Source organism: Thunnus thynnus, chromosome 13, assembly GCF_963924715.1.
Source record: "Thunnus thynnus chromosome 13, fThuThy2.1, whole genome shotgun sequence".
Taxonomy (NCBI): domain Eukaryota; kingdom Metazoa; phylum Chordata; class Actinopteri; order Scombriformes; family Scombridae; genus Thunnus; species Thunnus thynnus.
The window spans coordinates 8,916,188-8,931,249 of NC_089529.1; the positions used below are offsets into that span (position 1 = coordinate 8,916,188).

Here is a 15,062-nt window from a genome sequence, read left to right on the forward strand (position 1 = left end):
TATGACTGCAGTTATTGCTCAACATTTTTGTGTTCAAAGTTTTTTAAAAAGTACAGCACATGATTTTGCACATAGTTGGCACTCTCTCTGAGGAGACATGTTTCATGTATAGTCAAATGTATTTCATTTATTTGAATTCAGCACTTTCTCCAAGTTAATGTCTGAAAGTATATCAATCATTTTAATGAGTTCACTGCTAAATAGTCGTTTCATTTCATACTTGGAACCTGGGCAAACCTTATAATGAATAAGCTTGCTGCAAGGCCTGCTACATCTGTTCCAAATGGCAACTGTTTAATATCAACCAAATGTTTAAGGTCAGTAAAAATGATTTTGTTGCTATGACTGTATATACATATACATATATATACATATATATATCCTCCAATAAGACAACCTCTACTCATCTGCCAGTTATTCCTGCCCTTCTCTACTCACTGCCCAAATTAGCTATGGCCCCCCTTGATGGTCATTTTCTCAGGTTTTTGGAGGGAGAGGAAGACGATGTAATTGGAACCATGTCATTTCCCAGCATGAGACCAGCCCTGGCTTATCTTTAATTAAGTCCTACTGTCCTCACAGTCTGTGGCACTGCCATGTGTGTTTATGTGTATATATGGGTCTGTAGGTGCAGCTATGAGAGGTGTCTTACCGCTCATTTCTTGCAACTGATTTAAGAACTAAAGGGTGTCATTGTGGCAGGACAACTCCGACCAAATGAATCCATTTTCTGCGGTCACGCAAACATTAACTGCATGCTCTTCTCAGTTTATACAGTACATTATTATGAAAAGTACTGTAAACAAACTGCAGCACAGTCCTACACTGCTTGTTTTAGAACCGAGGACTGCTGTAGACATTATATGACCTCCAGCCAGGAAGTGAAAAAGAACACACAAAAACCCCAGAGATAATTCTGCCTGTACTGTCTTGAGAGCAACAGCAGCCTATGGCACAATAACAAAAACTAGGTCTGGATAAAGGCAGTGTAAAAGTCACTGCCTGCTAATTTGTGACACTACGAGACAGGATTAGTTATCCTGTTAGGCAAGGAAAAGCTGTCTTGCAAATACTTCTCATCCGTGAAAAGGAAATCTGAGGCTTTGAAAATAGTGTGTGAACTGAGAAGGTGGTGCTATGGTTAGAGGACGGGTTGAACTGACCGTGCACAGTGAGCGTGGCGGATGCTTCAGACTTCCCAACCATGTTCTCCACCACACACGTATAGGAGCCCTCATCTGAAGAGGTCACTTGGCGAACAATCAAGGTATGGTCTTCTAGGATTTCAAATCTGAAGGCAAGATGGACACACACAATCAAGAGATGAAAGGAAAAGTTGAAACACCAGGTTTGCATGGTACATTTTTGTGTATAGAAGGCCTTTGTGCATTACCTGCCCTTAGGCAGGTCAGAATCATCTTTCCTCCAGCGGACAGTGGGAACAGGGTCTCCTTGAACCGCACAGTGGAACTCCACGCTCTCATCTGCCAACACCACCACACTGCTGGGCCGCTTCACAAAGGTTGGGCGCTCTAGAGAGCAGCATAACAGAAAGCAGCACAAATATCAATGTATTCACTGACATCAGGTTTGTGAGTACCATCCATTGTATATATCTAGTAACAAGTCTTATCTACATTTCTTTTTTTGTTATCCTTAATCGCTGAATTGTCGGACTGAAAGAAAAAAATATTGAAATAGCTTTAAACTTATTAATCTCTTTGTATAGTTACTGTGGTTTATCTAAAGGTTCTTGTTGGACTGGATGTATCACACCTTCACTTCCATACCATATCAAGTTTAATCCTGGATTGTTGTCTTTTGATTAACGTTTTTTGCGTGTGTGCATACTGTATTTTCACAGTAGCATGCATTGATGCAAGGAAATTGTGCAAGGGGTTATGGCAAGATAATATTCATTCTAAATTTTACTTCAAGAAACAGAAAATGTTAGTACAGTCAGCCAATTATAATAGAACTAATTCTGGCAAATTAAAAATTCTAGAGAGTCATTTAGTCATTTATTATGCACAACCTGTATATTTTGACCTGTTTCTGTATTCAGCAGGATTATTCTCACAGCCTTGAATAGCTTTATGAGGCAGTACTCCCAACACCAACCAAGGTCATCTAACTGTGTGATACTGATAAGAGCTCTATTCTGATGGGAAATGTTAGGAAAATAAGTGGGGGATGGAGAATTGAGGCTGGAATCAGTAGTTTAGGGTGGGGGCTGTTGGAGGTAGCATGGGGAGCTCTTGTACTGAAGGGTTTGGAGGAGTGTAGCTTTGGATGTAGCAGCAGTAAATGTTCAGCACAGTTTGAAGGGAAACCTCTCCAAAGCTGGCAAATTGGATGGTAGTGCTGCATAATCAACGTAATTAATGGGTTATTATACCCCAGTGACAAAGACCTCACACAGTGGACTAGAAAACTAAACCACCGTGAACTGAGAGGGTACTTGGACTAAGTTAAGCACTGCAACAATGGAAAATGCAATCACGAAGCCCCAAATTTTACCTAGCACAGTGAGTTCAGCGATCTCACTCTCCCTTTCTCCGACCATGTTAGTTCCAACACAGATGTATTTCCCTGCATCACTCTTCCGGGTGTTGGTGATCATCAGCTTGCCACTGCGAATCTAAAAGAAAGCACAAAATATATTTGCACAGCTGTATTTGCCTAAGACCTTATCATCCTTGTGTGTACTGTGTTTGTGAGTAGCTGAGTGACATTCATAATGCATGTAATATTCTGGCCAAAATATGTACATTTTGTCATAAAATGTGCCACAGCTAAATTTCATTTACATTTGTACAGCTTCCTCTGAAGACGTGTTTTATGCATAATGCACACACTGTGTACTCACATCTTTGGCTATCTTCCATTTGAAAATATACATGTATGTGCACTTGATGTCAAAACAGCAAGTAGTGTCGTGTATTCTTGTGTGCATCTGTATGCATCTCTTATCTGAGGACAAGAATCTGTACTGCCTTTCAAGCTTCACAGAAGGTCACCCATTATGAAATTACATAATTCATATCTGGTGCTACATTAGCACAGAACCCTGGGAACAAAGATATACTGCCTCTTTGTAGAGACCTTCCTCAGATGTTCTGTCAGCCTACTTTGCCTTTCTCAAACTTTTTACCTTCACTGTACTCATATTTGCACACACAGACACACACACACACACACACACACACACACACACACACACACATGCAGTCTCTCACACACACAACAAAGAGGTGGAAGGTATACTGCATGCACTCCATGCTGTTTTCATTCTTTTCATATCCTATCCACCATATGCCCCCACAGACTATGGTAGCTGTCTTTATGGTACTTTGAAAACTGTTCAGATAGTCTGTAGCTACCCAGTGTTATAGGTGATACCACAGCAGCAGTGAGCAGGCGCGATACTATAACAGGGAAACATGTCAATGTGAAGATGTCAAAACAAACACAAGGTCATTCCCTGTACCCAGACATCTGAAACCTTCTCCCAGGCATCAACTTCAATTAAACTTTCAGCCTTGTTATTATGATTTAAAATTGCTTTTTTCCTACTCACACTAGGCAATGGAACTGATCTATTCATGTATTCACACACAGCCTGTTATACCTCAGCCCTGCTATTTCTTAACAGAGGTCAGAGATCAAGGCTGACTACAGTGCTGTGTCCATGAGGCAGGCAAGGGATTCAGCGTCATGCTAGACAGCACCTGGCTTGGTGGGCACTCTCCACTCACCAGCTTACAGATGGAATACATCATTAAATTGCTGCTGCAGGGATGAAACCAACTGCCTTTCATTCATTAGTCAGGCTCCTCCAGGCTAACCTTCCACCACAAAAAGCTCATACTGTACACCAAATAAATAACAACTATGGATGGCCTAACTATGGCTGACATTCCAAATCTGTTGCAAATGATGTGGTTTTAAGAGGAAGATTTGACAAACTGTGGTGTGACCTGTGGTTGTGTGTACTTTTATACACAATGCCAACCGCTAGTAATCACAAGGAGAAAGTGGCAGAATTTGGGAACTGGTACTGCAGATTCAAACTTTCCTGTCAGTATCCAATGGATTAGGTTTGGATGTTCAGACTCACATTAGCAATAAAAAGACTCATATAACCAATGCATAAATCTTCTATACAGTATATGACTAAAAGCATAACTGCATTATTGCATACAGTTACAGAGGTGGTTATATTGCCATGAATGAGCCATGAATGAAATCAGACATTGTTGGAAACCTATCAAGTCGGGCAGGCTGCATGTTTTTGCAAACAGTAACTGTATTTTACAGTATTTGATTGGCCCAATAAAATATATATTAGGATATAATTGCATAAATTTACATTGCACAATTACACGCTAAGTTGCAATAAAGATGGATTTTTTTTGGCCATCCTCAGCTCCACAGGGGCTTAACACGTTCCTGCTTCAAAACAACATCCTTTTTAATATATTTACATTTTTGTGTAGCATATTGCACATGGAGGACAGGAGTAGCACAGTTATTAATAGAAGTGGCACATATAGGGAACGTTTGACATGTAGACTTACAGTAAACGACTTTTTTCCAATTGCTTGAATGTCAGTGTATAGCCCTATTATTTGCTCATAATCTTTCCCATATTGTAGTTTTCCATTCCATAAATAAGTAAGAACTAATATTTTCATCAAATCCAGAAGCATATTAAATTCAGGTGATTGAGGTTACCCTGGATAAAAAAGATTTGTGTCTTAGATTAATAGGACATCAGTGGGCACTTGTCCTGGTGGGTCTACGATGCAATAACTGTCTCTTGATGAACCAAAATCAAATTTTGTGGAAATGTAATGATGCCAGTAAAGTACTCCTCAAGGACTGCAAAGATGATCTTGCTCTAACCAATGCCACTGACTAATGCTATACTTGTGTTCTGCAACTTTTGCTGTTTGCTGTAAATACTGCTGCACTAGTAACTTTAGCAGCTGATTAAAGAGCAGACCAAGAACTTTTTTATTTCCTGGACTGACCGCTCCTCGCTTTTAGGAGCAATTCCATTGCAAAGAAATCCACATGTGGTTTGTCTATCCTCCATCTCGGACACTGAAACCTCAACTTTCATTTCTGTTCTGTTTCAATATGTTCTCTCTCTTCTTCATATAGCCTTAGACACACTAAAGGCACACATATTCTGAAGCTGCTTATAGTGTGAATTACATGTATTTTATGTATAAAGGCATTTAAAATCCATAAATCACATTTTTTGTGTATTAGAACCTTCTAAAGAATTAACTCACCACTTTATCTACATATCAGTATCAATAAATTGAGGTCCAGGACACAAAAAAACACTTAAAAGGATGGGAAGTAGCCATGAATCAGTTGTGGTGGACTCCTTTGGTCTTTGTACAGTAAGTGATGTCTTTGAATGAACTCTCATGGCAAAGACATATTTCCATATAGGAAAGATGATTAGGGAGGACAAAGACAGGCACGCAGAAAGTACAAAGCAAAAAGCAGCCTTTGTATTTCCCTCAGAGGAGCCTCCGCCTGGCTCTGATCCATGCCTCTCCTTAAATCAGAGATAGCTGCTCTGTCCATCACAGCCCCCCAGAGAGACTCTACCTGTCACTCCACACTAACATGAGCTTTGAATCTGCTCTTGTGTGTCCCCAGGAGCATGCAGAGACATTCAAATAAACAAATCAACACACACAAATACACACACACACACACACACACACACACACACACACAATCATCTGAGATGCCGAAACCAGGTCCTGTCCTTCAGTTAAAGGGATAAGAACTCCTGCTCTTGCTGGCCAAAGCCATCAAGCCCTTCTGGGTCTGAAATCACTTAAGTGTATACAGAAACATGAAAAGAAAATCACTGCTGTGTACTGCATGCCACAAGATAACTTCATTAGATTACAGTAATACCGCACTATAGTTCATATAATGACTCTTACTACTGCCAGCTTGTTATTGTTTTCTGTTATTGTGTATTTTTGCCATCAGGCATATACAAAAAGCATAGTATGCAGTTTTTTTCTGATACACTATTTTATGGTTAGTTTTTTTTCTGTCAAAAAACATCTCTTTAAATTCCTCCTAGCAAACTGAGTTCTGTTTAGAAACTCAGAGATTATATGGGTAAAAATAGTTATTTTTAGGAGCTCTTGTGACCACAAGAAAATTGTTTTTTGATCTGGACTTAACAACCTTGCTCTTCTATATTTCCACATTATTGATGTGAGAGTTAATTGGTTGTTCTAACAAGGACAACTAAATACCAAAGATTTACACCACAAATCTTGTGCAACAAAATCCAAGAGTTGAGAAGGCACATGCTTAATTTAAGTCCAAGCTTCTTGTTTTGTATCATGTGGATGTACCAACTGGTAATAGGTGTTTTGTCTTACATGATGGTGAGAATGACAAAATTAATTTTTTTTGTGAACTATTCTTTAAAAGATAGGATGATCTATAATGTTTAAGGTCAAAACAGTATCTCTTACTGTGATGCGTTCATCTCTGTCATCTAAGTTGGAACCATCTTTCCTCCAGGAGATTGTGGGTTCAGGGTGCCCACGGGGTGGTTGGCACTCCAGCACTGCAGGCTCACCCACTGCAACCATAACGTCTACTGGGTTCTGTCTGAAGTCATCACGTAAAACTGGAAAACACACAAAAAAGCAGACCAGTCAATAGAGTGGAATTTAATGATGCTTGACCATGATTTGACAATGCTAAATCACAATATCTGCTCATATTGTTGGTGCGTTCAAGTGGGGTTGTGTTTATTGTATCAACAACAAGAGTCCATTTACTGACTGATGTGGTATTCACAGCTTTCATAAGTGGGAATTTTATAGCTCTGAGCTCAGACGTTGTGACAATGTGCATGCTAATGTTTTTTTTCAAATGTCAGGGCACAGGCAAATTGCTTTTTAATTCTTTTTCTATTAATTTCTTCTGTTGTTTACTCTTTTCTTATTCTGAGCATGGCAATGAAATGCCATGCTCAGAATAAGCATGAATAAGCAGAATAAGCATGAACTGCATGAAATGACATGCAAACACAAAATCAGTCACCATTTTGTAAAGGGTACAAGGCCATGATCTGTTTCATTGTTCGTCACCTAGCAAGTGTTCTCAAGACTAATGCCACTTTAGCAGCAGGATATTGTCTACTTGACTTATCAAGTCGAAAATATGACCTTACAAGTTCTATTTGAAGGCAGCATAATAAAGTGTTATACAAGAGCTCTGTCTATCACAATTTTTAAAAGCAGTACACCAGATCATGCCCAAAATATATCATGATTTGTTAATATTCTATCTAGACAGCTATCTGTTTATCTGTGGTGAAATTTCCCAGGGAACCTCATGGGGTTACTTCCTTACTCAAACAGGGAATATAGTTTATTGAGACAAGCTGCTGAGAAAGCTGGTTGTCTTAATGGCAGACAGTAAGATGAGAAGATTCACTGCTACAGAGCAGATAGGTGAGCTCCAGACGGCTCCACTAGCAGGCAGTGGAAAGCTACCACAGCAATTTATCATCTTTCCACAACGAGTAGCCTGTGCGCAGAAAATGAGCTTGTAGCCAGAAGCTGAACTGGAGACAGCTCAAACTCGCATCCACGCAGAGCCCAACCGTAAAGTGTGATTTCTGGTGGACAAGGGCAGCTCCTTTCTGTCTATGTATTGCCTCAAGCTCTAAACAGCACAAAGAAGAGTACATTTCTGATTAAAGGCAGGAGATTATAAACACTTATATGTGTCAAAAAATCAACCAGAATAATCTTAGACCTCTCAACTGTAGTATGGGACCATTATTCATTATTTGCAAGCGAGAAGCTGAGGATGGACATGAGGAATGTGGATTTGTAAAAGAGAAAGTGGTACATCATGAATGAAAACAAGTCTTTCCTTTCACATCACTGAGCAGATTCTTGCTCCTGATGAGGTGAACAACATGTGCTAATGTAGACGCCTGTGCATGAGTGACTGCTGTTAAGCATTCCCAGTCTTAAATTACAGGGGGGGCTTAGAACCTGAACAAGCCAAGGGAGCTGAGCCAACACAGAGAGCAGAACAGCAGAACTCAGTCGAGCTGGGTTGGGGTGAAAAGACAGGAAACAATGAGGAAAAGGCATAATCACTCCCAGATGGCGGCAACCCATTCACCCCTGGCTATGGATTTGTACATAACACTGGGCAAGCGGGCCTGAGACGCCTGATGAGCACTGTGGATATGGGAGAACAAATTGGGATGACCTTCTAATTGGAAGTATTTCGGCCCCTGCATCTCTTTGAGCTCCACTATGCTGTTCTGCCCCTCTGATCCTCCAAGCAGGGTTGCGACTGGCTGACTGCAGTTGACTGAGTGCTGATGGGAAACAGCTGTCTGACGACCCCCCCCACCTTCCCCTCCACCCCACCCCCACCTCCACGAACACCACCGTGTCACATGATAAAAGGCATTCCTCGTGGGACACAAAAACATGGTTGAGGTTACTTCAGACAGGAAGAAAGTGAGACCATCACAATTGTGTGTACAGTACAGTGTGCGTGTGTGTGTGTGTATGCTGATTGATTGACTGATACTATCTTATAATTCCAAAAGCAATCAGGTTACACATCTGTTTTTACTATCGTGTGAGGTCCTAATGTCTCCATAGGATTTGAAAGCCTGGACTATTTCCTCCGAACCCTTTGTTAAAGATTTATTTTTGGTGATAGCGTTGGGGTTAGTGTAAGAAATAAGGCGAGGAGAGATAAGGGTTAAAAGCAGAGGAAGCTTATGAAGGTTAGTGAAGAATGTTCTCATAAGTGTGCGTGTTTTTGTGTGTATGTGAACAAGGAAGAGTTGGCTCGTTTATGCATGTTATACTATTGTGCTGAGTAAGCACAGGGATAATCTGGAACATGTGTTTGTAAAACTGACTGTTTATATTCTCAGAAGGGAAAATGAATCTGCTTATTAAGTTATAATAAGAAATTATGCATGCCCAACTAAAAACCATACAAGCATACGCAAATGTAAGTACTCTGATTCTCAAAACAAGACCATCTTCAATTCCTCCCACTCTCTTGCCTTAGTGTCTCTTTTCTTGTCATTTATTATCTCCGCGCAATTCATAAACGCAGCTTATCTTGAAACATATCCTGACAATCTACTTCCCACAATAGGACGGATGTTGCTGACACTGCTGTATAGCCCTACATCCCTTAATTCAGAGGCGTTTGAAAAACCTGTCTCCATAGAGAAGAAGAATGAGGTAAAACTGATTCATGCATTTGCTGGATACATAAATGTTTAAATTTTGTTACGGGCTGATTGATCAAATGTGGAGATCCAGAGATGGCTGTCTGCATTTTAGGGATATTTGCAGAATTATACAGAGGGCAATCACCACAAATTAAACCCAGATTCTTACCTCTGCTATAAAAAATACAGACATTTTTTTTCTCTGCATGCTTTGATTGCAGAGTCATTAATATTTTTCCTGTATCTCCCAGTCAACTTCAAAAACTAAAACTACGTTTGCTGTGTTTAACCTTATTTTCCCTTCTGCTCTTTCACACTTGCATTTGTATTTTAAGGCTTTCTTATTATCAAATTATACTTGTTTATTTCAGGAGTTGCATAAAAATGAATGTCATAGGTTTTTACAGAGTCAAAGCAATTCATAGAATGCAGGTTCTGGCTTCTAACAGCATAACCCACCTCTACAGCTCCTGAAGCCAACCCAGCTTGCCTGTTTAGCTGGAGCTTTACACCTCTCGCTGTCTTCTTTTCTCCCTCCATCTGATCCCTCCAGATGAGAATCTCATAGCCCACTTCAAAGCATCAGCCCTTGGCCTCACTACCCTGGATCTGACAGTGTCTGACTTGTTGTTAGTCCTCTGGAGCCTGAGCCAGAGCTTGAAAGGCCTACTGCAGCAGAGCTCCAATAATCCTCTCTGCAGAGTCCAACTGGACCAAAAAGGAACACAATCTAACCCCACAGACAGGGGCACACACAGTAACCTTATCACACTTCATCACCACATGAGACAGCCAGAGGCACCTTTTGTCACCACAGTCAAAACTAACCCTCCCTTGTTACTCCATTTTGTATTCAAAGTGCCTTTTTGCACACTGCAGATCGAAGGTTACGATATTGTAACCCTAGTTCTATTAGCACAGGCGGAACCCTCCACTGGACTCCAAGGGTATTCACCTACTGAAATTTGCATAAATGTAGCCGGCCAATCAGGACACGCTTAATTGAATATGTGTGGAGCACACAGTATATAAGGCAGCATGTGCTGTCCAGCATCCTACAACCTCTTCAGTGAGCGGTGTATCAGCCTCACTGATCCTGACTGGCTAAAGTTAGTTGCAGCCCACCTACTTCTTATAGCCTAGGCCGCCTCAGTGACGAAGTAGGGGGCCCAGCCGATCCAGGTAGTATATCACTGAACTGGGTGGGGCCATGGCCTAACCTGCAGGGGTTTAGTGTCATGCAACAGACCCTCTGCACACCCCGTTCCCTTGGTCATCATAGAGCACAAGAAAAATGCAGGTGTATCATGTCCAGAGGGGGGCCAGATGAAACATAGCTGAAACACACACTCACCTTTTTCATTGGGTCGATCCAGTGAACACAGACTGCGAAAAGGAGCCTGACATGTCCAAGAGATAGAACTGTATAAATGGACATGGCTTAGACCAGGACACTGCCATGCATATGTCCTCGACACATCCCACTAAACAACGATTCGGTCTAAAACCAAACCTAAGACCTAAGCCCCCCTGTTCTCCAGTCCCAGGACATGAGTCGAGCACAACTCCCAGATATTCCACCTGTTGTTATGGCTAGGGGATGCTCTTCTTCCAGTTGATCGTGAACCCTAACTTAGTTAAACACAAAATCAACTGGGTTGTGAGGAACATAGCCCATTCTTTGCACTTGGCCATGACAATGAGGTCATCAGGGTAAAAGAAAACCCTCACACCTCGGTTGTGCAATGGCTGAAGCCCTCTCCACCGCCAAACCCTCCATAAATGGGAGTTTGGCCCACAGGGGGTTGGTACAGAAAAGGGCCGAGACGGCGGGGAGGTCCATGAACACACCACCACGGACCATCCGGTGGGCGTTGCAGTTGCTGTATTCATGCTACTGTGTTCAATACTTCTCGTCTCTCATGTGGAGATTGATGAAGGAGAACACAGATAAGTCCTATATTCGAATTCCAACTAAAATATAGACACTTTGTGGTAAACAAGAAAGGACTACTGCCACCGGCAGAAGGTTTATGTACCTGACAACGGCCTATGAATTGAGGCGGAGCAATTCAATGTTACTGTCTGCAATGAGGAGAGCGGAGTATAGTGAGGATTTTTTTCCTGCTGAGCTACAGCGCCAGGAGGTGAGTTTAAATTATGCCTTTAATTAAGTCTTTTTCCATTAACCTTAGGTGTAGTAACGTAATAACATTAACTATGTAGGTTGTGCTTTTTAAGAGCCCGGAAAGGCTCAATTTGTGGCCTTGATGTTAAGCTAACACTTTTCCCCCTCTGTTATGCCCATGACCTTGTTCTGAGACTCATGTTGGACAAATTTCATCAGCCATGCTTTTGATAAAAAGTATAAAATGTAAAAGTATAACAAATTGGTTAAGTTTTTAAATGTGACTGCAATATTTGTTTTTTTACTTCATGCACCACTGAAGTTTTTTGCTCGACACCCCTCACCCCCCAACCAAACACTAGTTTGCTAGCATTCACTAATATTAGTAGCTGGCTAGCCAGCTACACAGTCGAGACTACACTGGGCATGTAACATAAGCGGGCCGTTTGTGGAGCCGACGTGCTGCATAATATTTTCTTCTGGTGGCTACACCTAGAGGCGGACATACAACGTAGGCTTCTGTAACTTCACAGCCAAAACAAGATGTTGGACCTTGGTTTTGGGATTGTGTTTTCACTAAATGCCAACAGGCTGGTAAGATCCCAAGGTGGAAGCACCGTTTGATACAAAGTAGCTGCTATTTCAATCTCTGTTATCAAAGAAAGCAAGGGACATAAAACAACAGGTGACAGGAAATAATAATAGAAAATCTCACAACCAATCTGACAAAGCTAGAGCTCATTAATCCTGTATAGTTCAATTATTTAAAAATATAGACCATTTATAGCACATTATAGCCGTGTATGGCTTGCATAAAAAATATAAATAGAAGACAGGTCTACGTTTAGGCTTGTACACTTGAACTCCGTGGCGCATACCCATGACTTATGTGCTGCTTTTGTCACTGGTGTAGCCACTTTCATTGATTATAATGGAAGCGCATGGTTGCAGCATCCACTCCACGAGTGGTCCACTTATGTCACATGCCCAGTGTAGCCAAAGACTCTGGCTACACTGGGCATGTGGCTGGGGGATTCACATTCAAACGGCTGAGTCACTGCCCATGCTTAGCTCGCTCCTTGTATTTTATATTTACCACTAAGTAGGAAAATATATTTATAAATGATATTTTGATAATGGATTTTTTGCTGATAAATACTTATGGTAATGCAGAGCATGCTGCAGACTAGGGACACAACTCAAAACTCGGTTCTGAGCAGACATTTTGCCTCGTCACACTTCCCCTTTCCCCCCTCTCTGCTGTGTGTGTTTGTGGTGTTAAGTTTGCATGAGAGCAGGGCTGAATTCCACACATACACTCACAGAGATCAGCAGAGCAGAGAGGCCACAAAGATAATGAGACTGACATTGGGTTATTGTAAACTCCAGTCGTAGATTAAAATTATTAATTTAAAATTACAACAAAATCCTCCAGTAGAGATAATGCAAGGAATTTTTCAAAGACCTGTTAGACAAGCAGCAATGTCTTCAACTGCTCCTCCTCAGTCAATCAACAGATTGGAGGTTTTAGAGATTTACTTTACTCATTTTTGAGACAAATTTTTTGGCACTATTGAATTGGATTATATTGAGAGGTGTTTCTTGTATTTTGTCCACAGTTTATCATGTAATATAATTCAAAATCACAATCTACAGTCTCTAAAATGAACAGCAACACCACTTACAACAAAGCAAAACCAAAACTGAATATTTTAACCATCATAAAGGTTGTAATTCTTGCAGGGCAGTTGCATTATACTAAATAAGTTTTAACTAGTCCAAACCCAAAAAACGGAGTATTTGAAAAGTATGTTTGAAAAGTAGATGTGGAATAGTCAGTTTATACTTTTGTTTATTTGTTTGTTTGTTGTTGTTGTTTTAATAATTGTATTCTTAACCACTTAATTGTTTCAATAAAAGTAAGTCCCATCTATAATCCATTATACTATCATGTGGAAATGTTAATTTTGTGCGCTCTCCTCCAATGGGCAAGGAAGAATAATACAGCATTATAAAGAGCGTCATGGACATCATCACAGGTGTTCAGGCCTTGTCTGTATTTATGAAGACTGGACACATTTCAAACCCAGGCTGAACTTCAAAACTGTTGTAAAAGAAGGTCATAAAATTGTGAGTAAGTTGTGATTTGTGTACGTTCCCAGAGCCTGGTAACATTAACAAATATTTTGCACATCTAAAGACTCATTTGAGGAACAGTGAAACAATTAAATGTCCATTTGCAGGTTGGTCTTTCAAGTCTTGTAAACTGTCAATTTTTAAAATTCATAGAAGTAACTACCATAAGTTTTCCATCCTGAATAGTTTAAGACCAGAGCTTTTTGTACACCATACACTTACAAATGCAGTAATAGAAGAGGATTCTGTTTCTGATACTGAGGTACCACCTTCATATGATTCTGTACCTGAGGCTGAACCTGCTATTGAAAATGGAGAGGCCATTAAACATCAGTTGGCATCTTTATTTCTCTGCATGCAAATTTTTTTTACATGTTTCAAGTTTAGCAGTACAAGAAGTAATTGATGAGTTATTTGATATGGGAGAATTTGCTTATCGAAATATTAAGAAAATTACAGAGACAGTTTTGGAGGAAAATAACTGCAGCTGATGCCTTTGTTGTAACATCATTGTAACATCAAATGTCTTTCAAGGGAGGGGCCTTTGGGCACAGAGCATAAAAGGCAGTCATTTTATATAAAGAACTTTCCAGTTATTGAACCGGTTGAGTATGTGCTAAATGCACAAGAAAAAAAAACATTCATTTGTTTATGTTCCTATTTTAGATTTGTTAAGTAAGTTGCTGGAAAGAAGTGAGACTCTTCAAACATTACAGAGATCCAGTGAATGGGAAAGTCATTACAGTTCATTTGAAAATGGTGAATTAAAGAAAACAAACTTCTCACTGAAGAATTTGGCATAGCTCTTGGCTTATACAGTGACAACTTTGAACTTTGTAAACCAGTTAATCAGTAATCCAGTGGGGACTGGAAAAGAAACACAAAGCGTGTGGTATATATTGGGTGATGGCCAACTTATCCAGACTTAGATCAACATTATCATCAATTTATCTAGCTGTATTGTGCAAAACTGTACACATAAAACAATATAGTTACAGCAAGGCTTTGGAGCTGCTGATTTAAGATATTCAGCATTAAGAGACCATAAGTATATCTGTACAAAGACTTGGGTCTTATGTCAAAGGTACTGGTTTGTATGTTTCTGCAGACAACTTGGGTGCACACTCACTTGCTGGTTACCAAGAGTCTTTCATTATTGAGAAATTTTGCAGATTTTGTTTGGCTAACCGAATAAATATTCAGCAGCATGATTGCCAGGAGTGGGACTTTTACTTTGAGAACACCAGAACTGTTTGATGAAGCTGTTAGTGTGCTTAGACAACTGGCGCCTCATGTGTTGATGGTTTGAAGAAAGACTGCATGATGTATTGGAAGGAACTGTACCTGTGGAACTATGTATAAGTCTTTAAGATCTGATTGCTGAAAAGTATTTCACATTGAATGACATTAATGATAGAATAGCATCATTTCCCTTTCAGTTTTACGACAAAACCAGGGTCCGGCATAACCGATGGTCCGTGGCCAGTAAAAGTTTATGCAGGTCAAGTTGTT

The 15,062-nt window shown here is 40.3% G+C and overlaps 1 protein-coding gene across 1 annotated transcript in view; it reads right to left on the minus strand.

Annotated features, from left to right (window-relative positions):
- LOC137195363 (roundabout homolog 1-like) overlaps positions 1-15,062 on the minus strand; it is a 108,471-nt gene that overhangs the window by 13,746 nt on the left and 79,663 nt on the right. The window contains exons 7-10 of the mRNA XM_067607639.1: positions 6,528-6,685; positions 2,521-2,641; positions 1,394-1,532; positions 1,164-1,291 (exon numbers count right to left, since the gene is read on the minus strand). Of these exons, the coding sequence (XP_067463740.1) occupies positions 1,164-1,291; positions 1,394-1,532; positions 2,521-2,641; positions 6,528-6,685 (546 nt within the window). The remainder of the gene's footprint in view (positions 1-1,163; positions 1,292-1,393; positions 1,533-2,520; positions 2,642-6,527; positions 6,686-15,062) is intronic.